The following is a 27,939-nucleotide window of genomic DNA, read 5'->3' on the forward strand; positions in this document are numbered from 1 at the left end:
AGCTGAAGCAGCTTTAGTTGAATCAGTTTGAGGGCAGTTAGCAAGTAACATAGATTTTAAAATTTCTGTCTGAAATACTTCAAACTATAGTTACTTGAAGCTGTAGAACATTATTTAGAAAGTTTTGTTTTAGATACATATGGTTTATAAATATTTTAGAGGTAATAGGCAAAAATACATACTAACTATGCATTTCTTTATAACTTAATGTTGCTACATATATTTACTGAGGATTATTTGTGTGCCATGTATGCACTTGTATTTAGTTTAGTATATTGAATAATTACAGGGGAGGATTGAGCCAAGACTTGAATGGTAATGGACATATGACAAGCTCCTCTTTGAGACGGGTTCCATCTCCCACAGTTTTTGGTAGAGGGAGTCAAGAATAATGAAGGCAAATGCATAGCCTCTGGTATGACAGTCAAGTTGGTTTGTCCAGATAATTGTGGTCATGTGATAATAATGACAGTGGCTATCATTTACTGATCATTCTGTAGTATGCTGGGTATTGACCTAGTCCTTTAAGGGTATTATATTAATTTTCTTTAAAAAAATTCTTAATTGACATGTAGTTGATTTACAATATTTCAGGTAAGGGTATTTTATTAATTTTCATAACAACCTTAGGAGATAGCATTGTTGTCCCTGTTAAACAGATGAAGTTAATTGGCTGGTTAATGTCACTTAACTCATAAGTGGTAGAGATTTGGATTCAAATCAAACTATAGAATCCATCTTCTTAACCCTTATACTCTGCCACTTGTGGGATCTTGAAATGGGATGACTTTTGAAAGCTAGAGGTATGTAAGGGTCTAACAGCAGCTGTGTTTTTTAAGAAGTTAAAGAAAAAAAAATCCAGTTACTTAGGTGATGAAAAACAGTACCTTTACACTGTGACTACCTAGAACATTTGGCCAAGGAGTTTAGATTTGCAACAGTAGGAAGGCACTGTGGGTTTCTGAGTGGGCAAACTGAAGTGGTGAATTCTGGCAGCTCTTTGTGTATGTTGGATAAAGTATGGAGAGGTTGGAAGTAGGTAGAGAGATCAGTTAAGAGGCTATTGAAATAATTCATGTTGGAGATAATGACCAGGAGTGGCTGATGGCTGAGGAAATGGAATGGAAGGACAATACCAGGGACTTTGGAAGGGATGAATCAATTGAATTTGGTATTAAATGTGAAAGTAAAGGAAGGAGTAGTGAATCTGGCATTTTTAGAATAGATGTTAATTTATAAGGCATCTATTTTGGGAATTTGGGGGGGGGCGCGGTTTGAAGTTTGGTTGCTAAATAAATGTGTCCCAGTAAGTAAAAATCAGATACAGGGGCTTCCCTGGTGGCGCAGTGGTTGAGAGTCCGCCTGCCGATGCAGGGGACACGGGTTCGTGCCCCGGTCCAGGAAGATCCCACATGCCGTGGAGCAGCTGGGCCCGTGAGCCATGGCCGCTGAGCCTGCGCGTCCGGAGCCTGTGCTCCACAATGGGAGAGGCCACAATAGTGAGAGGCCCGCATAGCGCAAAAAAAAAAAAAAAAAAAGTCAGATACAAATTTGTACAGGTGGTAGATGAATCCTTGGGTTAGGGGGATTACTTATAAAATAAACAAGACAGGGAATAAGGGACTGATTTATAAGTGATATCCTCAATTGAAGTGGAAGGAGGAGGAGGGGAACTAGGGAGAAGGATCCCATGGGAGTTTAGAGTTTCACAAAAAGGGTATAGTCAAAGACTAAAATCTAGATTATTCTGTTATTAGTATAATTTGGTTTTGGTAGGATTTGGGGGTCACTTGAGTTCAGGGTCATTTGAGCTACTTAAAGAGAAGATTTAATTTTGAATTTTAGAATTCAGTTAGAAGCTCTCTTTTGTAAAATTTAGATCTGTGGCGTTAACTGTCTAAATTCACGAATAGTCGGTGTGGCTCAAAAAATCATTTGTTTTGTAAACAGCAAAATATTCCTGTTTGAAAGTGCTGTTGTATCTATGTTTAATGGAATGATGTGTGCAAGTTCATGAGAGTAAAGCATTATGGTTTGAGTATAGAGAAATAGGTTTATTTTGTCTGTGTTCATTGTTTCTCAAATTTTGATGAGCTATGTTTTCTATTAATTAAAAAAGAACAATAATATTCACTAGGATTCTGCTTTTTCCTGTCACCCAAGTTCATAAAATTGGAGCAAAGCTATGAATTCTTATGTGTTAGACTGCTATAATTTTACAACCATCTGTCAAACTAATATTTTACTGTTGCTACCCTTACAACTGTCATTTCTTGATTTATGCCTTCTTTTACCTCTCTCACCCACACACTATCATTTAACCAAATTTGCTACATCAGAGGTATACAGTAGCAAAAGGAGACAATAGAAACGATGAAGAGGGAGGTGAGGTGAGGACAACAGGAATGTCACAGGCTGTTTGTTATAAGCCTGACGAATTTCAAAATGAAGAGTTAATCTGGTTTGGTCTGTGCTTTGTGGCAAAGTAGGTTTATCAAAAAACTGTTTTAAGGGACTTCCCTGGCTGTCCAGTGGTTAGGACTTGGCGCTTTCACTGCTGTGGCCCCTGGTTCAATCCCTGGTTGGGAACTAAGATCCCGCAAGCTGCACAGTGGGGCCGAAAAAACCAAACCAGAACAAAACAAAAAACTGTTTTAAGTGAATGATTTTTCAAGATCTCTGTCTTTTTTTTTTTTATAGATTTATTTATTTTATTTTATTTACTTTTGGCTGCGTTGGATATTCGTTGCTGTGCACAGGCTTTCTCTAGTTGTGGTGAGCAGGGGCTACTCTTCGTTTTGTTGCGCGGGCTTCTCATCGCGGTGGCTTCTCTTGTTGCAAGCATGGGCTCTAGGTGCGCGGTCTCAGTAGTTGTGGCACGTGGGCTCAGTAGTTGTGGCTTGTGGGCTCTAGAGCGCAGGCTCAGTAGTTGTGGCTCACAGGCATGCTCCGCAGCACATGGGATCTTCCCGGACCAGGGCTCGAACCCGTGTCCCCTGCATTGGCAGGCAGATTCTTAACTACTGCACCACCAGGGAAGCCCTCTGTCTTTTTTTTAGTTGATAGATTTTCTGTTGTTCATTTACCAATGTATTCTGTGATAAAAGCAATACATGTTGAGACTGTACCGTTATATATGCTAGACCAAAAATGTATGGCAATGTAGAAACCAAATATTATTTTGATCCTGTTCTTTTTTTCATTATCACCAATGTAACAGTGAAGATCATATCCCATATAAAATTATGAAAATGCATTTTTTTCTATCTTGTTTATTTTACATTAGAAAGTAGGTATAGAAGATGCTGCTGCTAATGTAAAGCAAAGAGTGATTCTTCCTTAGGGTTTTTATGATAACATATAAATTTTTGATTGAAAGAAATGTGCTTTATTCAATAAATATTTGTTTACATATTACGTATTTATTTACTTTTGGCAGTAACCTGTGGCTGAGAAGGGAATTAAGCAGGGCTTTTAGCAGGAGACTTTTCTATTTTGTTGAAATATGAGTTAGGACTATGTTTTCCAAAGTGTAGAATGTGTACCACAATATTACAGTTCTAATAAGATTATCAAGTATTGAAAGATGATAACACCTACTGAGGCCAAATGTGGAGAAGAAAGGTGCTCTCATACTGCATTTGTGGAAACAAAGACTCTTTGCAAAGCAGTTGGCAATGGTTTAAAATAAAAAGATACCACTTAAACAAGCAGTCCTACTTTTGGGATATTTATCCCAGAGAAATAAAAATACTCATAAGAATATATATGTACAAGGTTGTTAGTGGCAGCACTCAATAATTGTCCCTCAAAAAATAGAAAAAAAGGGGGGGACAAAATAAATGCTATCAAAGGGAAGCAGTAGAAAAATTATGAAATAACCATAACATGGAAAATTATGCAGACACGAGAAAGAATGAGTCAGGCTTATTCCAGCTGATTTAGAGGGATTTTCAGTGTACTATAAATGAGGAAAGAAAGATGTAAAAAAGTTTATGTAGAATGATTCTACTTTTCTAAACATTACTTCATATATGTTGTATGTATATTTAAACATATATGTTTGATATAATTTAATGGACATTAAGAAAGGTATGGAAGGATAGATAATGTTAACTTGGTTGGGGAAAGAATTCGGGGGAAATAAAAACAAAATTTCAATGTATATGTATTAAATTTTGAGCAAGTGAATAATTTAAAAAGTAAGAACTTAGTAATTCAGAACCTGAAGTTAAAAAAGGACTTTGCAGTGTAAATTGGGTTGTAGAACCCAGTAAGAGACACACAGAAGGAGATCTATAGTTTTCTTAGCCACACTGAATAACAGGTTTTCACCAGTTTTTCAGACTATAGGAATTGAAGATGATAACATTTATCTTTAGTTTATAAAGTATTTGCCGTAAACTATGTAGAGTTCTTATTAATAAAAAAGTGTTAGGCATTAAGGGCATACTAGCAACATAGTGAAGACTTTATCCTTGAATCAGCTAGACAGATTAAAAAATAATTGAAAAGATGAAAAAATGTGTTATTAAATGCCATCTATGTTCTACTACCAATCAATACATTTTTAATTGTCTTCTATGTGATAGGCCAGTCATATGTGTGGTTCTACCTTTGTAGATAAGATAGAGGAGTTTAGTGAAGGTAGGACCTCACATTCTAGGTAGGGGTGAGACAGACAATAACAAAGACCACACACTGAGAAACAAATAAACAAACCAAAACCAACTACAGATTGTGACAAGTCCAATAAATGGAATGATGGAAAAGGTGATTGTTTTTCAAGATGGTGGCTAGTGAAGGCCCCTGAGGAAGTGATATTAGGGCTGAGAACTGAAAGGTAGGTATAGACAGTTCCGCAAGTGCAAGGGCCTAGATGGTGATAGGGTTTGGTATGTTCAACAAACAAAAATGAGGCCAGTGTGCCTGAAGCATCAGTGAGTGAGGGGGTGCATGGCCAGTAAGAGATGAGGCTGAAGGAGCCACACCAAGCAGGGCCTTGTTTGTAGGCCATGAAGAAGAGTTTGGATTCTTCTTATAAAGAGTGTCATGGAAACCGCTGAAGGTCCTTCACCTTGGAAGTGGAATGATTCAATTTATATTTTAAATACATTGTATTTAGATAGATCATATTGAAATGTAAGCTTTCTCATACATTTCTGTACCTTCTCGTGGATGACTGCCTTGAGTAGACTGTGATTCTTTCAGTTTAATTTCCTCCTGTCCACAGCACTCTTAGAATATCTTGAGCTGGGCCTTGGTTGACTCCTTTTCATCCAGGAGGCCACAGAGTGTAGCTGGAACCTACATGGGCTTTGTAATCTAACCAGAACTTGAATCCTTATTTGATCCCTTTTTGCTATATGACCTTAGGTGTTTACATTACTTTTGGAGTCTGTTTCCTCATCTGTCTAAGAAAGAGTAACCATATCTAGCATGTAGGGATGTTATGAAGATAAATAAGGTAATGTGTAAATAGTGCCTGACACATGGAGAATCTAGTAAAGCTTAGTTCTTTGTCCCCTTCCTTTTCTTCTGAGGTGAGGACTTTCTTTCCTGAAAAGGATCTCAGTCCCTTGTGTTCCCCAGGTAACTGTGCTGGACCTATAAAGTGACTAAGATGCTAGTAAGTGTTTATGATTATGTACATTTAATCAGTTAATTACTCACATTCTTTTTTTTTTTTTTTTTTTGGATGTGTTGGGTCTTCGTTGTGGTGCGCAGGCTTTTCATTGCGGTGGCTTTTTTTTTGTTGCGGAGCACGTGCTCTAGGTGCGCCGGCTTCAGTAGTTGTAGCGCACAGGCTTAGTTCCTCCACGGCCTGTGGGATTCCCGGACCAGGGCTCGAACCCATGTCCCCTGCATTGGCAGGCGGATTCTTAACCACTGCACCGCCAGGGAAGTCCTACTCACATTCTTGAGATATAAGTCTGAAGATCTTCACAAATCCCCACATTCAGAAATACCACCGTAAGAGGTAATTTCTCACAAGTCTGTAGGTTCTGAGAAGGGGTAGAGCCATGGTCTTAAGACTGGGAGACTGTGGAAGATATATGTAGAGTTTTCTTTTGAACCTTCAGTTGTTCTTTCTGAATCAGAGAAGGAAAAATAGTCCAACCAAGAAATACCAAGACACAGATGTGAAAGAGAGACTTGTAATTCATTCTTTATGTGTGTAATTTTTAAAAAATCATCATCTCCCTGTTCTGTCCAGCTCTCTTTTACTTAGTGCTGCTGAAATTTCTGAAACATCGTTCACTGAAACCAGTGCCATGGCCAGTATTGGGCTTCTAGGACTGTGCTATTGTTTGCTTACTATTATGTCTTAGGCAATGTTTTAAGTGTTTTATACAAATCATATGTAATCCTCAGAACAACTCTATAAGGTAGGTGCCGTTAATATTCCCATTTTATAGATGAGAAAACTGAGCCCCAGAACAGTTAAGCAACCTCTTCAAGGTTGTATGGTAAATGGAAGAGACTTGCTTTATGTATGTTAATACAACATGCCTTTTTTACTTAATATTGTAGGGCAATACAGGGATGGTAGTAAGTGTAGAATCATCTCGTTTTTTTGTAACCTTTTAAAAAGCCTTTTTTATTATGGAAAATTTAAAACATATATGAATTTAAAGAAGGTAGCATAATGAATTGCTATGTACCCATCACTGATCTTCACCAACTATCATAGCTAATTTTGCTTCATCTATATTGCAGCTGCACTGGATTATTCTGAAGCAATTTCCAGACATCCTATCACTGCATGCATAAATACTTTAGTGTCTGTCTCTAAAAGATGATGACTCTGAAAAGCCAACCAAACCACAATACGTTGTCACACCTAAAATTTTTCCTTAACCACATGGATTTCCATTCACGTTGAAATTTCCATGCTTGTTTCATTTTTTTTTTTAAGATAACTTTTTTTTTTTAATTTTTATTTTTGGCTGCATTGGGTCTTCGTTGCTGCCACGTGGGGTTTCTCTAGTTGTGGCGAGCGGAGGCTGCTCTTCGTTGCAGTGCGTGGGCTTCTCATTGCGGTGGCTTCTCTTCTTGCAGAGCACAGGCTCTAGGTGAGCGGGCTTCAGTAGTTGTGGCACACAGGCTTCAGTAGTTGTGGCTCTCAGGCTCTAGAGCACAAGCTCAGTAGTTGTGGCACACGGGCTTAGTTGCTCCACAGCATGTGGGATCTTCCCGGACCAGGGCTCGAACCCGTGTCCCCTGCATTGGCAGGTGGATTCTTAACCACTGCGCCGCCAGGGAAGTCCCTTGTTTGATTTTTTTAAAGTTGCTTTTTTAAAATCAGGACCCAAGCCAGGTTCCTACATTGCATTTTGTTGATCTGTCTTTGCTCCCTACCAGGATAAAGGGCCTTCTTTCTCCATGGCAGAAATCTTGCTATTTAATCAAGGCTTACCAACAGTAAAGCATTCTGTACTCCTAGGAGCTGCACCTTGATTGTCAAACGTGATTTGCCCCGGCTTATAAGTGTGTACGCTCCTTGTATGTTCCCATGGTTACTTAGACCAAGAGATTGAAGTATTTATTTTAAAAACAATGCAAATTAATTATTCAACTTAATCTGCCCTGAGAAGCATTCTAGTTCCAGTTATTGACTTGTCTGGGGTCATTATTTTATTTACAAGGTTTTTGGCCATTTTTAGGGGTTGTTTTGATAGACTTAGTTTATTATGGTAGCTTTAGTTGATTTCAGTGATTAACGAGAGTCTTACACCTCCTCATTCTATTAGAAATTGCATTGTTTAGTAGCTGACAGTAGGACTTGCTGTAATGGACAGTAAAAAATACATATATTAAAGCAAAAAGAGAATAGTATTTCATGAAGCGATCAGAGTGAGAAAGGAAGACTTCTGGAGAATTTTCTTTGCAAAATTAAATAGAAGGTTTTGTTTCTAGTATACGTGAAATATGCAACTGAAAGTGCTAATTAGATGTATAAAACTGCCTTTTCCTAATGCATTTGTAGATTTTAGTAAATATCAGAAAAATTTTGTGTCACTAATTAAAATCTCTGTTTAAAAAAATTAATGTGGCTCAATAGAGTTGTTAAAATTTATGTGACCATATGTGTTAAAAATTATTTTTTCTCATTAAAATATTATTTATGATAGATGAATTCCACATTGTACTATTGTAACAGGGTTTGTGTTGTTGGATCTGTTGCGGTCTTTGCTTGTTGCATAGAGTGTGTAGTGAAAGGGCATGCATTCCTGACTAAATTTGGCTTCCATTAGGAGTAAGAGCAGTAATGATAGTGAAGGACAGCAAGAGGATTAGCTTCATATGCTCAGCTCTTGCCTTGGTACCTGTCTTCCTCCTCCACTGTTCATGTAATTCATTTTTCTATATGGGAAATGCTCTACGTGATATTTGTAGTTACTGAACTTTGTGACGTTGTCGTTTGAGAATTACTGAAATTGCAAGGATGTTAAGATCTGAAAATGTCAGTGTATCTTAATTGGAGCAAAGTCATGGAGGAACAGTGTGTTTTGACTCATATTACAGCCACATGTTGGCTGAGCAGAGATGAAGCTGCCTAGACCAGTCAGGACTGATTTTCTGGTAAACCCAAGAATAGTGGAAGTCAACCCCAAAGAAACCTTGGTTTGGATAAAGGTGAGGAGTTAGAAGAGTAACTCCTCCATGTTCGAGCAGAAGCTGAAAAATTCAATACGCAAGAGGGAAACTGGAATCCTCTGCTTTTCTGTGTCTTCTAAGCATTTTAGAATAAGTATGTCAATATGCATTAGCTTTACAATTTCCAAGTACTTTGGTGTTCAAGATCTCATTTTCTCCCTTACAAAAATATCTATCTTTCTGTAACTTCTTGTTAAAGAGACTCTGAGAAGCTATGTGTTTGCTCAAGAAATCTCTATTAGTTAACGACCCAGGCTTAGTCCCTGTTTTCTGACCTTAGTTTCAGTGTCCATCATGCCATCCTCTCTGAGCAGCTTGAGGGCTGGAACTAAGTCTTTTTGATCTCTACATCCCTAGCACCAGGCCTAATGCCCAGCACAAAGTTGGTGCTTGATAAATGTTTTAAAAGTGAAAACAAAGTAACCTGAAAGATTTGATTTAAGCAAATTTTCGGCTTAATAAGTAGTGCTTCTAGATATATTACCTTGTTTTGGTATTACTGAAAAAAGAAAATTCTTTATCTTGACACACTGTATAATTTCTTTAAAAGTAACCAACTTTCTAGTCACAGCCTGTCAGAATTTTCCTTTATAATCTCTGGAAAATCTTTTAGAAATATCGAACATCAAATAAAATCTGTTTTTGAACTTAAACCATTTAAACAGGTAATTTAATATCATTTAGACTATTTGGGTTTACTCATTCATGTCATTGAATTTTAAGTTAACTTTTTTTTTTCCTTACTCAATGGAAATTTAGGGTTGTGTATAGACTCTACGTAAAGTCTACTTTATAGTTGACCTGTGATGTAGGTTGCATACATTCTAAAGGTTACTTAAGGTTAAATTTGGTAAATTGCAAAGGAGTTACTGTTATCCAATTTACTACAGTCAAGTGAGGTCTTGATGTGTTGATCTGTAGGCTTGATAGGCAAAACATTTCTAGATAACATGATCTTATCACTTGGTGCTAGAGGTAGTTCAGTGCAAGTACAACATAAATCTGTATATGAAACCCTACTGTCTTTTATCAGCAATAATTTTGAATAAATGTATAAAGATTCTAATTTTTCATTAAGATCCGTTTTCTTTCTCAAGCTTCAGAACGTCAAGGCTTTTTCAAACACATATGAACTATACTCAAAGTAAATTCAAATATTTCTGGAAATGTCAAAGCTATGTGCACTTTTACATTAAAATACTTGCGTTAGGTTAGGAAAAAGTTTAATCGAGAGAACAGACTACCTATTTTTATTCAGATACTGTCAGCTACTTCTTGTCTGTGTCTTTCATGTGTCCTTGACTTCTTGCCCAAGAGGGATTTATGACTGCTTAAGAAACATATTTGAAATGGCAAATGATTAACTCTAAAGTTATTTGGAGTATGGATATAATATTTGGTTAATTTCATTTAAAGTCATTTTAGTTCAGTCTTTGAAATGATAGGAACAAAATACGAATGATATCGTGGGACTTCCCTGGTGGCACATTGGTTAAGAATCCGCCTGCCAATGAAGGGGACATGGGTTCAATCCTTGGTCTGGGAGGATCCCACATGCCACGGAGCAACTAAGCCAGTGAGCCACAACTGCTGAGCCCACGCACCACAACTACTGAAGCCTGTGTACCTAGAGCCCGTGCTCTGCAACAAGAGAAGCTACCTCAGTGAGAAGCCCATGCACCGCAACTAGAGAAAGCCTGCCTGCAGCAATGAAGACCCAACACAGCCAAAAATAAATAAATTAATTAATTTTATAAAAACTTAAAAAAAAAAATGATATTGTGAAACTACTAAATTAATATATTAAAATTTTAGCATAAGTGTTAGTCTAGGAGATCCAAAACTTTTTTTAAATTGCTTTTTATCGTTTTTAGTGTAAACATGCAAGTCATTTTGGTTAGCAGAAAGAGAAGGTCTCAATAAGGCCACTTAACCTTTTCCTATTTCTAGCTGTATGTGTTACTTTAGGCCATGTTTCTTTTTTTTTTTTTTTGGTCTGTTTAAACATTATTATCCAGTCAATTAAAATAAGTGTTGAAAGCAATGAAGTTATTTAAAATAAACAGGTCAGTCTTCTTTTAAAAAATACTTTTCGGTTTAAACGTATCACCTGTTTTTGAGGTACCTGCTTTTCTTTGTTAACATAATACCTAAAATGTTTTAGTCTCTTGACTGACTGTGAGTAGATTTCTAGTTTCAGTTCTAAATTCCCTCTTCTGTTTTGTCTGTTCAGGCAGCAGGCTCACTGACATTGCCAAGTAATTGTCTCTAATTTAATGAGTTAATTAGTTAACTGTCTCCTGCAGAAGTCAAGTACTGACTCCTTGTAGGTGAGAAGACTTGTGTTTTTTTCCTCTGAGCTATGCACTTTATCTTTCAGTTAAAATCAAGTTAAAATAGACTAGGAGAGTTGGGGAAAACACTAGCAAAATACCTCAGGGTAAGTGATTCTCTGGCATCATTTATAACCTAAGATACTGGCAAAGCCTGTTCCAAGTACATGTCAACAAAAGCATTTGTTTTCCTTGTTGGCCACTGTGTCCTTGGTGATTTGTGCTAAGGCTGCTCTGTTTCCTGATAGTTTTAAAGTCAAGAATGTTGTGAAATCCTGGTGATTCAGTAAGTGCAGTATACATTCTGTGTGTGTGTGTGTGTGTGTGTGTGTGTTTGTGTTCTGTGTATATAGTGGTGATAGTCCTGGCAATCAAATTTAGGTATTAGTATTAGATATTAGACACCTCCGTGACAAAAGAAATGAACAATTAGTTGCTGTATTTTGTAAATACTCTGAAATGTTTTCATATTGTTTCTTTTGAAAATTGACATCTGCTAATTAAAGAAAGCAACACTCAAATTGTGAAGTGAGAGAACAAAGATCACCATAACCCATCTCTTGTATTTTCTTATTTTATATTTAGTTCTTAATTCTTTTAAATTTCTCATAAAAGTTGGCCCAGGATTCTTTGTCAGAGAATATGAGCATTTCTATGGTTCTTTATATATGACATGTATGTATATTTGTGTGTATGTACATATATGTTGCTAAATCACTTTTTAAAAATTTATTTATTTATTTATTTATGGCTGTGTTGGGTCTTTGCTGCTGCACACAGGCTTTCTCTAGCTGCGGTGAGCAGGGACTACTCTTGGTTGCGGTGCGCGGGCTTCTCATTGTCGTGGCTTCTCTTGTTGTGGAGCATGGGCTCTAGGCGCACAGGCTTCAGTAGTTGTGGCACATGGGCTCAGTAGTTGTGGCTCGCAGGCTCTAGAGCGCAAGCTTAGTAGTTGTGGCACACGGGCTTAGTTGCTCCGCAGCATGTGGGATCTTCCTGAGCCAGGGCTCGAACCCATGTCCCCCTGCATTGGCAGGCGGATTCTTAACCACTGTGCCACCAGGGAAGCCCTAAATCACTTTTTAAAAGGCCTGAATTTGAAAAAGCAAGGTGTATAGAACAATGTAAACAGTATGTTATCATTTGTGTAAAAAACAAATGGATAAGAATATTCATACGTACATATTTGTATGTATATATATTGGCATATATATATATATATATATATATATATATCCTATATATAAAATTTACTTGTTTATGCACAGAACATCTCTGGAAGCATATGCAAGAAATTGATTGCCCTTGGAGTGAGGAATTGAGTGACTGGGGACAGAGGTGGGAGGAAGACTTTTCACTGTATATCGTTTTGAATTTTGAATGGTATGAATTGACAGCATTAAAATCATAAATAAAAGAAAAAGCTGCTAGCAGTGGATGAAAGTCCCCATTGTTTTGCATTTTCACTCCCATTGCCTTGGTTCAGGCCTCAATCTCTTTTACCTGGATCGTTGCAGTAGCCACTGCTTGGTCTCCCTGCCCCCAGTCAGTTTCTCTCTTCTCCAGTCCACCTTTTACTTTGCCTCCAGAGAGGGCACAGGTCAGATCATGTCTCTCTCCTGTTGTAAAATTTTCAGTGGCTTCCCATGGCCAGGATAAAGTACAGACTATTCAGTTTAGCATTCCAAGTCTTCCACTATCTGGTCTCAAACTGCCTTTCAGCTTCACTTTCTTCTACATATCTTTGTATACCCTCTCTTTGTTACCATTTCTTTCTCCAACTAACTCCTCCTCCCCCCAAAAAGAAATAAATATATGTTTTAAATTTCTGTATTTGTTTGCTTTTTTTTAAGCCTGAAATACTTCTCTCCATTTGCAGTTGAAATTAAGTTTTACTCTCAAGGCCTATTCTAAACATTATTTTCTTTTCCTTCCCATCAATCCCTTCCCACCTATCCGCAAAATGAATCATTCTTTTTGGTTCCCGGTGTATGTTTCTCATACCTTTGGCACTTATTCTAGTTAGTTGTTGACTTGTCAGTCTCTTAAAATTCTATTTTTATACTTCCTTGTATTGATCCCTCTTTCCAGTTGCAGTAGTCTCCCTGACATTGTGCCTTTCCCCACTCCTGCCTGTCCTTAACTCTGGTGGTTTTCGTATCTTGGTAAACATGTCAGGGTATACATGTCAATGTATAGCATAACAATGTTATGCTATACATTGAAGAACTTCAAGGAGGAGAAGAAGCAGTTGATTAGAATTAGTAGAATCCACTCACTATCACTATCAATGCCATTCAGTTTATTTTTTCTTTATCCTGTATTTGCATGTGTATTGTTTTAAAATTCAAAGATTATTTAGTTTTCATTTTATAGATGCGTGTTTTATCTAGAGGCTTGGGAGGAGAATGGCATCGTTGAAGGACTCACAGCGAGTTAGTGGTAGAGCCAGGATATAAACCCAGGACCCTTTCAGGAATGACTTTTATAGCATGTAGAGAGAACATGACTTTTTTTGGGGTGATATTAGTTAGGTGCTTTTGGTAGTACCAGCTAGTAAAAATGTGTCCACCTTTGGGCTGCTTCTTGTGCAGGCTGATAGAGCATTTGTTGTGATAGCCTCTACGGTATTTTTCAGAGTACAACCAAGGAAATATTTAAAACTTTAACTCTCTCCTTATTGAAAGAGCTAGTGGCTTGGTTTAGACAGATTCACAAATGAGGACATTTGAAATGCTTAACCAAAAAGCAGACCAACCGTCCTTTGCTCTTATCCTTCTCATCCTCATCTTGCTTCCTAGAAGCAAGCTCTTGTAACTTTTCTAGCTATTCATTTTGATATTTCCCTTCATATTTCTATACTGCTGTTTCTAGACACTATTGACTTTCTTTTATAGCAGATGAGGACTTAGCTTCTTTATACTACTTCCTCCCGCATTCTTCTCCCTCCATTCTTATGAGCATATTTGTAATTGTTATTAATGTTTGGTATCTACATTATTATGACTAAGTTCTGTTTATTTTCAGCCAAATCATGTATTATAATATTTTCTATTTTTATACAAAAGAAGTACTTATTCATAATTTAATGTTTTTATAGAGTTAAAAATTACCTAACTTTTCATTTACTTAGTGATTTGTGTACCTAGTACTAATTCATTAACAAATGTTTAGAGTGCCCTCCATGTGCCAGGTATTATTCTTGGTGCTTGGGGATACATCAGGGAACAAACTAGACAAAAATTCCTTCTTTTGTGTTATTTACATTCTAGTTGAGAGATACAGTAAACATAATAAAGAAGTAAAATATATAGTATGTTAGAAGGTGATAGGTGCCAGGGGGAAAAAAAGCAGAGCACCCTGGAGGAATTGGGAATATGATATAGGCATGGGTGGTGATGTGAAATAGGCTGATGAAGAGTAGGTCTCATTGAGAGGAGGGCATTTGCATAAAGATTTAAGCTCCTCCCTATGTTATTTTCCACGTACCAAATGCCTTGGATACGCTGACATTACAGTTTCCCTAGTGGCTTGCCCTCTTGGAGCCCTCTGTCTGCTCCAGCCAGGAATGGCACTCCAGAGACCTGCAGCACAAATGTTGTACTGGGATTTCCCTTGGCCACTTTACTGGATTTGATTATCTGTTTCCTGGATCCCCTGTCTTTCTCTTACTTGGTCCATGCTCTCTTTTTTTTTTTTTTTTTTTTTTTTGCGGTACGCGGGCCTCTCACTGCTGTGGCCTCTCCCGTTGCGGAGCACAGGCTCCGGACGCGCAGGCTCAGTGGCCATGGCTCACGGGCCCAGCCGCTCCGCGGTATGTGGCATCTTCCCAGACCGGGGCACGAACCCGTGTCCCCTGCATTGGCAGGCGGACTCTCAACCACTGCGCCACCAGGGAACCCCCATGCTCACTTTTTGATGGAGCGAATTATCATAGCTTCCTGAGAAAGGGTACATAAAGGGAGAAAAAAAATCTTGAGAACCTGGATATCTCAAAGTACTTTTAACCTACTCTTACAATTGGTTGAAAGTTTGACTCAGTTTAGAACTCTAGGTGAGAAATCATTTCTCTTAGAATTTTCAGTGCCTTACTGCAATGTCTTCAAGCTTCTACTGTTTCTGTTGGGAAACATTGAGGCCCATGATTCATAATTCTTTATATATGACCTATTTTTTCTCTCTGAAAACTTTTAAGATTTTCTCTTTATCCTGATGTCCTGCAATTTTAAGATGATGGGCCAGGCTCTGGTGTGGGTTTTTGTTTTGTTTGTTTGAATTTATTGTGCTTGGCACTAGTGGGCCTTGTATTCCTCAATTCTGACAACTTTTCTGATGTTACTACTTTGATAGTTGACCTAAGTAGCTAAATTGATCAACTGCAACCCAAAGATGAAGACTTTGGTTGGTCATGTTTGGTCACACCATAGTACATAAAACCCTGAATGTATAAAGAGGCATTTATATGATAGGCAGGTATTATTATTATTTTATTCTCTAAAATTATTGACGTAAAAGGCAGAATGTTTTTGTTTTTTCTCGCTCCTGGAACTTAGAATGAGTACCTATGGTGGCAGGTCTTGTTTGCTATGCTGTTGTCATTCAAGGTTTGCAGGTTGTGTCCCCATCCCCCCCCCCCCCACTCTTGCAGGCAGGAAGTCTCCAGATGTTATCTTCTCACTTTCCATCTTGCTCACTTGGCTGCCCTTTCACCTTTCTTCGTCTTTCTCATATTTTTTCATATATATCTACACATATATTTGATTGACATAAAAGTCATTACATAAAATTTACCATTTTAAAGTATGCAAGTCAGTGTTTTTTAGTTTATTTACAATGTTGTATGACTATCACCAGTATCTAATTCCAGACCATTTTTATCACTCCCAAAGAAAAACCCCCTACGTAAAGTGGTTACTCTCCATTCACCCCTCCTCCTAGTTCCTGGCAACTACTCTTTTCTCTGAAGCTCTGAATTTGCCTGTTGTGGACATTTCATATAAATGGGATCATGTGGTTTGTGGCATTTTGTGTGTTTTCTTTACCTTATAATGTTTTCAAGGTTCATCCATATTGTAGCATGTATCAGTACCTTACTGATGTTCTTAACTCAGGCTCTGGGTGTTTGTTTTTTGACCATACAGAGAAAAATCTGCATTTATTATTCTTATTTTGATTATGATACTGGCCTTTAATTTACCTTTTCAGAAAACATTTGTTGGCTACGAAATGATATTGAATACTTTTAATTTTAAGTATACATTATTTATTTTTTAGTATGCCACTACTGAGGTCAATGGAGAACATTACATGACCCCGGAAGACTTTGTCCAGCGCTATCTTGGACTGTATAATGATCCAAATAGCAATCCGAAGATTGTGCAGCTCTTGGCAGGAGTAGCTGATCAAACCAAGGATGGGTAAGAACCTTTATGCACTTTTTAAAAAAACTAATGTTCTTCCATATTATGTTAAAAAATAGGAAAACCATGAATTTACCCATGACCATCTGGAATTTTAATATTAATAAACCATATCTTTTCTTAGAAGTTTATAAAAACTGTTATTTAGTGCCATTATCAAATATACTAGCATTTCTTTTTTTTCTTTTTTTGAAAAAAAAATTACATGCAAAAGCCGTATTTTATATTGAATAATCTGAGCAGAATAGTTTTCAGGTAACTAAGTGTCTTTCATTCATTCATTCATTCAGTAAATATTGAGTACCTACTATATTTTAGGCAGTGTTCTAAGTACTAGAATTCCATCAGTGAATAAATCATAGAAAACCAATAAACAAAATTTTAAAGTAAATTATAACATTAGGTGGTTACAACTGCTATGAAGAAAAATAAATCAGGGAAGAATTTAGAGAGTGGTATTTATTCATTTATCTGTGTACTCATTTATCTGACAGATATTTATTGAACAACCACCATTTGCCAGGCACTGTTGGACGTTAGAAATACAAACAAATTAAATGAGGTTCCTGACCGTAAGAAGCAGCTCATGGCTTAGTGAGAAAGAGGATGAGTAAACCAAGAAAAAAAGTAATACTTTGGGAATAAGGTGTTATAGTAGAACCATATGAAACATACAAAGGACACCCAAGAAAGCATGGTTAACTATGTTTTGGGTGGTCAGGAGAGCATCTTAGAAGAAGTGATGCTTGAGTGAAATCTGGGAAGACAAAAAGGAGCTTGCTGGTGGTTGGACAAATAGGGAGAATTCCAGGAAAGGGAACAACAGTGGCATGAAACATCAAGGGCCACTTGCATGTCTCTGCTGCGTACACATTGAGGAGGTTGTGTTATAAGTACTTCGGTGGGGCTGTGGCATTACTTTGTTGTTGTCAGAGTAGCAGTTGGAGTGCAGCTGGGGACCTCATGTACTAAGCTTTGACTGTATCCTGTAGGCTTGTGACTCTCAGATTTGGAGGTATTTTTAGCCTGGTAGTGTACACATGTGTGCAGTCACAGAAATTACAAGGTGCATCTTACTAGAGTGTCAGTTTACTCAAATCAAGGGGAAACAGCATTTTTATATTAAAATCAAGTACGACTGTATTATGGAGGGAATGGAATATTTATATGCCTTGCTTTGTGAGTTCCAAGCTACAGCCCCAGGCCTCCAAGGGCCCAGTTTCTTTATCCTACGTGTAGAGGTGCTTGTGTGAAGAACTTTGAAAAACTAGGCAAAACTAGTTTTAAGTCTTTAAACCTTATTTCTGTTATTACAAATACGATCAGATTTTAGAAAAATGGAAGGTTAGAGTAAGACAAGACTTGCATGCAGTGAAATTCGTTTAGAAGGCTGTTTAATAGTTAAAGTAGAAGTGTTGGTTTCTAAGTTCTTTGAATCCTGGGTTATTGTATTCATTTGTATTTTCTCATAGAATCTAGCACAGTGCATGAAAGTTACTGTGAGTACTTTATATCTTGGAAAGATTTTGTATAATTTATCAATGGTAGATATCGGGGAACTTGTATACATTTTGTGCCTGGTCTCTTAAAAAAAGTCAAATGAACTGCTGAGTTACTGTGGACCATTCAGTCATTGGGTCTCTCAATAGTGATTAGACAGTAAGGCATATAAAAATTAATCATATTTAATCAGAATTCCTTCTTCAAATTTATTAAAGCTCTTTTAGAAACTTTTATTAGAGTATTTATTGTCATTAATTTGGCCTGAGACTTGCTTTCAGATATGCATATCTTTTCAGATGCTTCCTTTTGTGACTGTCTGCTCTGATCCATCCTACTTGTCTATCTTATTTGAAGCTTCATGTGGTTCTGCCAGAATCAGTTGTGTTGTTAAAGTGTGGTCAAGTGTAATCAAGTGTTTACGTTGCCAGAGTGGGATAGATCAAAAATGGGTTTGGCTAGTAAAGAATCTAATACTGTTGAATAGTGTTTACTTAAAAAAAAAAACCAAAAACTGTTTCTCTTTTGAAAAGGTAAATCTGTTCTATTTCAAATTTTAAAAACATCTTAAACTTCCTTTTTCCCCTCTCTCCTTGGAATAAATCAGATTGAGATTGGGTAGGAAATCTGATTCATAGAGTTAGGTCATAAAAATTATAACTATATGATAAATATATGTTTATGAAACATATAGATTATTTCTAAAAGAGAGAAAGGTGGAATTTTCTAGAAACAGTGATTCTTTTTTCTTTTTTTAATTAATTAATTTTTTGGCTGCATTGGCTCTTCATTGCTGCGCATGGGCTTTTTCTAGTTGCAGCGAGCGGGGGCTACTCTTTGTTGCGGTGCGCCGGCTTCTCATTGTAGTGGCTTCTTTTGGTGTGGAGCACGGGCTCTAGGTGTGTGGGCTTCAGTTGTTGCAGCACGCAGGCTCAGTAGTTGTGGCCTGTGGGCTCTAGAGCGCAGGCTCAGTAGTTGTGGCGCACGGGCTTAGTTGCTCTGCAGCATGTTGGATCTTCCCGGGCCAGGTCTCGAACTCGTGTCCCCTGCATCGGCAGGTGGATTCTTATCCACTGCGGCACCAGGGAAGCCCTAAAAACACAGTGATTCTTAACCTCCCGTTCTTGGATAGTCTTCAGAGTTTCCTGAACTTGCTGAAATATAATGCGAAATGAGTGAATTTGTATCTGCATTTTTCTGGGGAGAAATCACACGTTTTTCAAAAGGGTCTATGACTTCAAAAAGGTTATGAAGAACCTAGGGGCAAGACGGAAATAAAGACACAGACCTACTAGAGAATGGACTTGAGGATACGGGGAGGGGGAAGGGTAAGCTGGGACAAAGTGAGAGAGTGGCATGGACATATATACACTACCAAACATAAAATAGCTAGCTAGTGGGAAGCAGCCACATAGCACAGGGAGATCAGCTTGGTGCTTTGTGACCACCTAGAGGGGTGGAATAGGGAGGGTGGGAGGGAGGGAGACACAAGAGGGAAGAGGTATGGGGACATATGTATACGTATAACTGATTCACTTTGTTATAAAGCAGAAACTAACACACCATTGTAAAGCAATTAAACTCCAGTAAAGATGTTAAAAAAAAAGTTAAATATCATTGTTAAAGTTTCTTTAATACTTTTAAGAAAATCAGAGGCTTTGATAATGTTTAACTTATTCCAAGTAGCCAACCCTTCCTCATTTAACGTTTAAGGAAAATGAGCTCCAGAGAGGTTGATTGACTTCCCCAATAACACAAGATTAAGTTCTCTTAATTAAAAAAAACTGTCTTTTCCCCACTGTTCTGTTTCCCGCCCCTTTACCCAGGGCAATGATGAAAGGTTAGAATAGTTCAGTTGGTCCATCTTTTTTCCAGCTCCAAGAGGTACTCCTTGATTCTATTATACTTTTTGATGATGAGTCCTATAGATATATAACTTGAATAGAATCACATAATATTGTTTATAATTACCCCAGACCAAATCTCAGTTAATACAACTAGCATAAACAAGTTTGAGTGATTTAGTTAAGTGTATCGGAAAAGGAGGTTTGGGAGTGGTCAAATGTGGCCGCATGCTCTGCCCTTACCCTCCATGTTTTCTTAGCATGTAAACTGCCCCCTTTCTCTTCTTCCCTGCTCCCTTTCCTCCAACAGATAGTAAAATAAGCAGGAGTGTTTTGATACAGGTGCTTGCTATGGAGAGCCATGTAGAAACAGCATTGTATAGTATAAATAGCATGATGGGTTGTCTAAAAGTAAAAGCCATTAGCCAAGCATTATTTGTGAGATTGTGGCTTAAACTTTGAAGTTCTGGCTGTATAATGAAAAGCAAAATGATTTTGTGCATTAATTGCAGATCTCAGGGACCATTATTGTGTGATTTAATCTAAAATATTTAGATTCTTGTTTGAAACTGTAACTTCTAGAACCATAGTTTCTATATTTAGCTCTAGTCAGAATTTCATCAGGAGGCCCTATTCTCCTATAATGTGGAAAACTCTAGTTTTCCTTCCTTTCTTTTTCACAAGTGTTTTCCTTTAATAGTCTACATGCATATAGAAAAACGTTTAATGAGGAAATCTTGGTTGTTTTAAAAATTACAAAATTATCATATTAATGTTGTGGAATTTTATTAGTTTCCATTCAGTAAATTAAAAAGGATCTCTTTAGGAAAATTTTAAAACATCAAATTAATAAAATATATTATTTCAAAGTTATAAAATGAATACATGTTCTTTGAAAAAAGTCAAACAGCAGGTAGGGTAAAAAGTGAAGGTGCCCCCTCATCCTCGTTAAAAGAAAACAAACTATGGGCTCCCCTGGTGGAGCAGTGGTTAAGAATCCGCCTGCCAATGCAGGGGACATGGGTTTGAGCCCAGGTCCAGGAAGATCCCACATGCTGTGGAGCAGCTAAGCCCGTGCGCCACAACTACTGAGCCTGCGCTCTAGAGCCGGGGAGCCACAACTACTGAAGCCCCCATGCCTAGAGCCCGTGCTCCACTACAAGAGAAGCCACCGCAGTGAGAAGCCCATGTGCCACAATGAAGACAACAGCAACTAGAGAAAAGTCCACGCGCAGCAAAGAAGACCCAACACAGCCAAAAATATATTTAAAAAAAAAGAAAAGAAAAGAAAACAAACTATTTATCGAAGTGTGAAGTAAGCAACGGTTTCTTCACTCCACAGTTAGTGGCTTGTGGTTTGCCTTTGTTTTGCTGAAGTCTTGATCGGATTCTTCTATAGATAGGAGAATCATGGCAGAATAAAGGAAAAAGAGCTTTAAAAATTATTCTGGAACATGTTTGCTTTATGTTGCCAGATAAGCAGACTGTTTCTTGCTTTCTGAAAAGTATTGTTACATTACAATGTGGTATAAAATGCCTGTGGGCTAAAAATAGATAAGGAGCATATCAGAGAGAATAAGTGGCCTATCCCCACTCCCCATTTCCTCCCAATATTTTATTATGAAAAATTTCAAACATTCAGGGAAGTTGAAAGAATTTTACAGTGAATACCCCATATACCCCCCACATGTATTCTACCATTAACATCTTTCTCTACTTCTTTTCATGTATCTATCGTCTATCTCTACATCAGTCCGTCTTATTTTTTTTACACATTTCAAGTAAATTGCAGACATTGATACATTTCTTAAATATTTCAGCATGCATATTATTAACTAGAATTTAATATTTGTTTTGAGGTTTTTTTCTTTAGATGTAACATTTACACACAGTGAAAAATATAAATATTAAAGGTACATTTCCTGAGTTTTGGCAAACGTGCACACCTGGGAAACCCCATGTGACTTATTATTTTTTATTGTATTAAAATATATATAACATAAAATTTACCATTTTCGCCATTTTTAAGTGTACAGTGCAGTGGCATTAAGTACATTCACATTGTTGTGCTATCGTCACCGCTGTTCATCTCCAGAGCTTTTTCATCATCCATACTGAAACTTCATACCCATTAAACAAGTCCCCATTCTCCCCCAACACCCAGTTCCTGGTAACCACTATTCTACTTTCTGTCTCTATGAATTTGTTCTAGGTACTTCACATCAGTGGGACAATACAATATTTGCTCTTTTGCATCTGGCTTATTTCACTTAGCATAATGTTTTAAAGATTCATTCACGTTGCAGGATGTATCAGAATTTCATTCCTTTTTAAGGGTGAATAATATGAAGTGACTTATTTTTAAGTTGCTTTTGTGTTTCTTAATTGACTTTTCTTTCTTTAAATAAATCACTGTATAACAAAGGTAACTCTGAGTATTGAGGGTTGGCTGAGTATTATAATAATGTTCTACTTGCTATAGGTACCAGATACCCTTTCTATTTTTTAACTATAACTTTAAATTTGGGATTGGGGGGCAGGATGGTGAACACTGGATTGAAGGCAGGAGTTGAGTCTTCGACGTGGCCCACTGGGTTGCTGAATGTCTTTGAACAGATCACTTCTTCAGATTTTCTAAGGGTCCTTCTGACTCTAAATTTCATGAATATATGATTTGCCTTTTTGAATATACTGGTAGATAAAAATGTAGATATTTAATAAAGTCCATAGAATTTATATTTTAAACAAAATGGCACTTAGTTGGAAATCTACGCTGCAAGAGTCTCAAATCTGCAGGGGCAGGTGTAGATAACTGGCAAGCCCTGGTCTCTCTGAGGAAGGCAGCTTCTGCTAGGCTCCAGGAAGCTGGTGCTACTTGGAACTAGAAACCTGTTGCCCAAGTTCATAATTTATCAAGAGAAGCCAGAAAACTGGATAGTTTTGTGAAATCTTAGGATTTCCTAATGTTGGCAACAAACCTAACTAAAAACATAATGCTTTACATGCTAAAGAAAACATATGTGTGGGCCAAATTCAGGCTGCCAGCCAACCACTTATGACCTTTGCTAGTTAAGGAAAAGATCTTTGACCTCTTCTCATAAATACAGAAAGTTTTACTACTGAGCATGAAATATGCTTTAAAGCTACATATTCTGTATTTCAGGGTAATTGTACTTTTGATGTCTAATTCCTGAGACTTGTTTTAGAAAAACCAAGATGCTGGGCATTGTTCTTCCCTCCTATAATCAGCCTAGCTACTTTTAATTTTTATTTTTAAAATTAATGTTATGAGCAGAAGAAATAATGCTAATTCTTTATTATAAATATAAAAATTTCACATGTTTCTGAATTACATAATGTAGAAAGTGAAAGTCTACTCTAACTCATTTCCTAGATCACTATTGTATTTGTGTTATACATTCTCATTGACCTTTAGTTTTGTTCAGAGCTTAAAACCACATATTGCTCATTGCTTTTTAGGAGTGTGTGCATAGTCATGATGATACCTGATATATTGTTACTTCTTTGTTTTTTACTACCCTACAATTTGTGTACTGATAATCATACTTTTGAGTTTTACTATATTTTTTAGTAATGCATAAGGTGTGTTATGACATGTGGCCTGATAAACAGTTTTGATTGTTCCTACCAGGATTCATTAGGCACTCAAGCTCCTAATTTCACCAAGGATTCTTCAGCGTGGGCACAGTGAGGGCATAGTCTTCAGTGCCCTGAATACTACCACCACAAAGCCTTTCTTTCCCTCAAAAAAGGGTAAAGGCATAGTGTACATCGTTGCTTTGGATATAATATAATCTGTGTAATTTGAACATACTTCAAAGTGTTTTAAGTAATAGAAAATGTAACTTTGAATGTAAAATATGTCTTAGATGAATGAGGGCATAAAATGAAAAGTAAAATGTAGTCACTTTCTTAATACTGTGTTGGAAAATAGGTATCTCTAAAAAGTCATGTATTCTAAATTGGGTGTATTCAAGAAGATTTATGAGTTCCTACCCTGAATCAAGCCTGTGCTCTGACAGGCCTACCTTCTAACGGGGAATTGGACTTTAAACAATGAGTTACATAATTACTTTAACAAGAATTCTGTGAGGGGCGCTAAAAAAGTACAGTACTGCTGTAAGGTGTGAAGGGGATGTGAAGTCATCTGGGGACTTTAAGATGATTCTCTTGAGGAAATGATATTTGAGATGAGCTATATAAAGACTGGGGTCAGGGCTTCCCTGGTGGCGCAGTAGTTGAGAATCTGCCTGCCAATGCAGGGGACACGGGTTCGAGCCCTGGTCTGGGAAGATCCCACATGCCGCGGAGCAACTGGGCCTGTGAGCCACAACTACTGAGCCTGCGCGTCTGGAGCCTGTGCTCCGCAACAAGAGAGGCTGTGATAGTGAGAGGCCCGTGCACCGCGATGAAGAGTGGCCCCTGCTTGCTGCAACTAGAGAAAGCTGTCGCACAGAAACGAAGACCCAACACAGCCAAAAATAAATAAATAAATAAATATTAAAAAAAAAAAAAAAGACTGGGTGGAAATTTAATGGACAGAAGTTTGGAGATGGTGGGATCATTCCAAGGAAAATGAATTGCTGAATGATGGACCTGAGTGGAAGGAGCATGGATTGTTTTAGGAGCTTAAAATGAGTGGCCTGGAGTGCAGAGAGCAGGGAAGAGATATGGAGAAGTCAGATCCTGTGGGCCTAGAAGCTACATTAAGAATTAGGTCTGTTCCTTTGGATGGGGTGACTGTAAATGTATTGTCCGAATCAGCCCATTTGAGAGTAAAATGTGGCACTACTGGTGTGTGTGTGTATAATTACTTGGATATATACTGTTATATGTATTTCTTGGATATATACTGTCACTTGGATACTAGTCACTATCAGTAGCAGCAACATGGTATGAAATATTTGCAGCAAGATTTGTTGTGGAAGATGACTCTAAACTAGCATATGCCTACTCCATAAGATCACTGAAGGCAATTTCAGTGTAGTTTTGGCCACTGGCTAATTTCACAACCTTGAGTATTATAGGATGAAATAAGTTAGTTTTCTTCCTTTTGGTTTTGAATTTTCCTTTAAAATTTTTATTATTGACATTTCAAACATATATAAAACAAAGAGTAGTATAATAAATGCAATATACTCATCACCCACTTTTTTTGAGGTTAGTTTGTGCTTTTATTTGCCAGTATAATTTAACTACAGTGGCCTGCAAACTTTTTTGATCTAAAAAGTACATTTTACATCACAGTCCAACAAACACACACACATATATAATATGTATACATATATAAAAGTGTAACAAGTTTTGCCAAAAATGTCTACCCTGAGTGTTAATTCTTTTTTAAGACTTTTTTTTTTAACCAAGGATGAACTGCACTGACACATCATAATCACCAAGGTCCCCAGTTCATCTTAGGGTTCACTTTAATGAAGTAAATATACCCACTTTTAATAATTATTAAGATAATTATTAAATTTGTTTCACTTATACCTCCATCCATTCCTCCATCCTCTGGAGTATTTTGAAGCAAATTCCAGGTGACATATTTCATCTGTAAATATCTCAGTGTGTATTTCTAGAAGATAAGAAAAATTACCAAAAACCAAACAAAACCTCCTCAAAAGCATTGATGTCTTAATATCATCAAGCATTTGTGTTGTAACAGTATTTCCATTTCCTGATTTTTTTATAAACTAAAAAAAAATTTTTTTTACTTTGCTTTAATCAGAATCCAAATAAGATCTGTATCTTTGTAATTAATTGCTACATCTCTTAGGTCTTCAATGAGGTTCTCCTCCATATCTTCTTTAAAAGTTCTTTTTTTTTTTTTTTTTTGCATATACAGAATGTTCACTCTGTAGTTTCCCACAGTCTGCATTTTTGCTAATTGTGTTTCTGCGGTAATGTTTAATTTGAGATGTTCCTTTGTCCTTTGTATTTTTCTGTAAATTGTTGATTACATCTAAAGTGGTTCTCGGTGGGGCAGGTGCTATTGGCATCTAGTGGGCAGAGGCCAGTGATGCTGCTAATCATGATCCAATGCACAGGAGGCCCCCACAGCAAAGAGTTATCCAGCTTCAAATGGCACGATTGAGGGCCAAGCTTTAGAAACTCTGATCTAGAGACTTGATCAGATTCGGGTTCAATTATTTTCAGTCTAGTCTCTTTCTTCTTGCCATGTTAGAGGCTATTGATTATTGCCCAGGTCCATTAATGAGTTAAGGGTTTACAAAACGGTAACATTCTATCATTCCTTCTTTCTTTCTTATCTGGAATACCACTATAAAGAGACACTTCCCTTCATCAGTTATTTGGTTACCCTGAGCTACAATTCATACTGTAAAGGGAGGTTACCAGCCAATAATATTTTATATTTTATTCCAGGTTGATCTCCTATCAAGAGTTTTTGGCATTTGAATCTGTTTTATGTGCTCCAGATTCCATGTTCATAGTGGCTTTCCAATTGTTTGACAAGAGTGGAAATGGAGAGGTGACATTTGGTAAGAAAAAAAAGAGATTATATGTTTAAGTGAAGTTAGTGAGGCTGGTTCAGTTTTTAATTGCTAAATTTAGTAACTGCATATAGATTGCTGCTTATTTTAAGAGCTAGTCAAAAAATGAAGTATTAATTTCCTAAAAGGATTTACATAGATAAAATTAAAATGGCTTTATTTTCTTTTAAGCATTAGACTATTGCAAAAAATTAAGGAATTTAGGAATGTCGTTACATCAACTCATTGACTCTCTGACACTTTCACATTCCTAAAGTAGGTGGTGTAAAATTATCTTGTTCTGGGCCAGCCTGGGCAACATTTTTTATGAAACAGACTGAACAACGTGGAGTAATCATCTCATACCTTCAGGAATTTTTGGGTAGAGAGTTCAGAGCTTCTCTGGAGCATCTTTGGAAAATTGCTGCTATGTCATTTTAACACCTAAGAATGGAACTGAAGGAGGGCGTTAAGGCAAGAATAGTTAGCATTCTCTGAACCCCCATTTTAGATTTTTGGTTTTAGGCAACAAGGCTAGAATATTAAAGTTGCCATTTGAATTGGATGTAGAAATCAATTTAAATCCTTTGGTAGGCACATAATCTAGCACATTGTGGACGTCTCAAAGCATACAAGCTAGGATTTCTATCTATAGCCATGTATTAGTTTTTTGAAGAGGCTTACTTGCAGAAATTAGTATGTGTTTAGTAAGAGTATCAGCTAATTTTTTCCTGCAAGAGGCTTTTCAATAAAAATGATGTAAAAAAAAATGATGTAGTGTTATCAAGGACCTAGAGCACTCCTCCCTTTTTTTTTTAATATTTGGATTTTTTTTATTGTGGTAAAACAACACCTAACATAAACCTTAGCATCTTAACCATTTGTAAGCGTACAGTTCAGTAGTGTTAAGTATATTCACACTGTAATGAAACAGATCTCCAGAACTTTTTCATCTTGTAAACCTCAACTTGAACTCCTTTAATGGTGTGAATTGGAATCAATATATGGTAGGGAAACTCTTGAAAATCAGGCTTCCCCTGAGCCACAGTGCTAAATATTTTTTCACTGTAGTGTTGGTTATAAAACAAATATCCTCTAGTTAAACCCAGAGGAAGATGTATCGCTGCTATGGTGAGAATGGTGAGAAAATACAGGTATTTGAAAGGACCACTGCGCCTTTGCTGTCATCTTAGTGGGCACATGTTCTAGCTTGGCATTGATTGTTTCCTTCTTTCTGCCCACTGACCCAGTTGTCTTCTGTTATCAGAAGATTTTCCCAAATAAATACCTATGCAGAGCTCTTCAGGTGTCTGTGTTTATCTTGGCATTCTCTCTGCTTTGGAGCAAGCTCTGGCCATTCTGCCTCCTAAAGAATATTGATTTTCCTCAGAAACACCCAGATTTTATAGTTTAAAGCATAAAGCCTTTATCATCTCATCATTCAGCATTAACCCTGTACTGCTGAGAATGCTGCATTTTCTATTTTCAGTAAGTATCACACATGCTCATATACCTTATTTCCAAATGTGATGCACAGATGCTTGGGAAATAACTTGATATAAATATCTGCCTTAGTGACAGTATACCTGTGCTTCTGTCATGTGTCCATTTCTTAAGAATTAGATTTCCCAAAACCAAATTCTATTTTTTTTGGTCCCCTTTACCTTGG

The 27,939-nt window shown here is 37.1% G+C and overlaps 1 protein-coding gene across 2 annotated transcripts in view; it reads left to right on the top strand.

The window, feature by feature from the left end:
• SLC25A12 (solute carrier family 25 member 12) overlaps nucleotides 1-27,939 on the top strand; it is a 174,281-nt gene that overhangs the window by 85,684 nt on the left and 60,658 nt on the right. For both annotated transcript variants that reach the window (XM_060016587.1, XM_060016588.1), the window contains exons 3-4: nucleotides 16,269-16,411; nucleotides 26,164-26,279. In XM_060016587.1, the coding sequence (XP_059872570.1) occupies nucleotides 16,269-16,411; nucleotides 26,164-26,279 (259 nt within the window). The remainder of the gene's footprint in view (nucleotides 1-16,268; nucleotides 16,412-26,163; nucleotides 26,280-27,939) is intronic.

Source organism: Delphinus delphis, chromosome 7, assembly GCF_949987515.2.
Source record: "Delphinus delphis chromosome 7, mDelDel1.2, whole genome shotgun sequence".
NCBI classification, from domain to species: domain Eukaryota; kingdom Metazoa; phylum Chordata; class Mammalia; order Artiodactyla; family Delphinidae; genus Delphinus; species Delphinus delphis.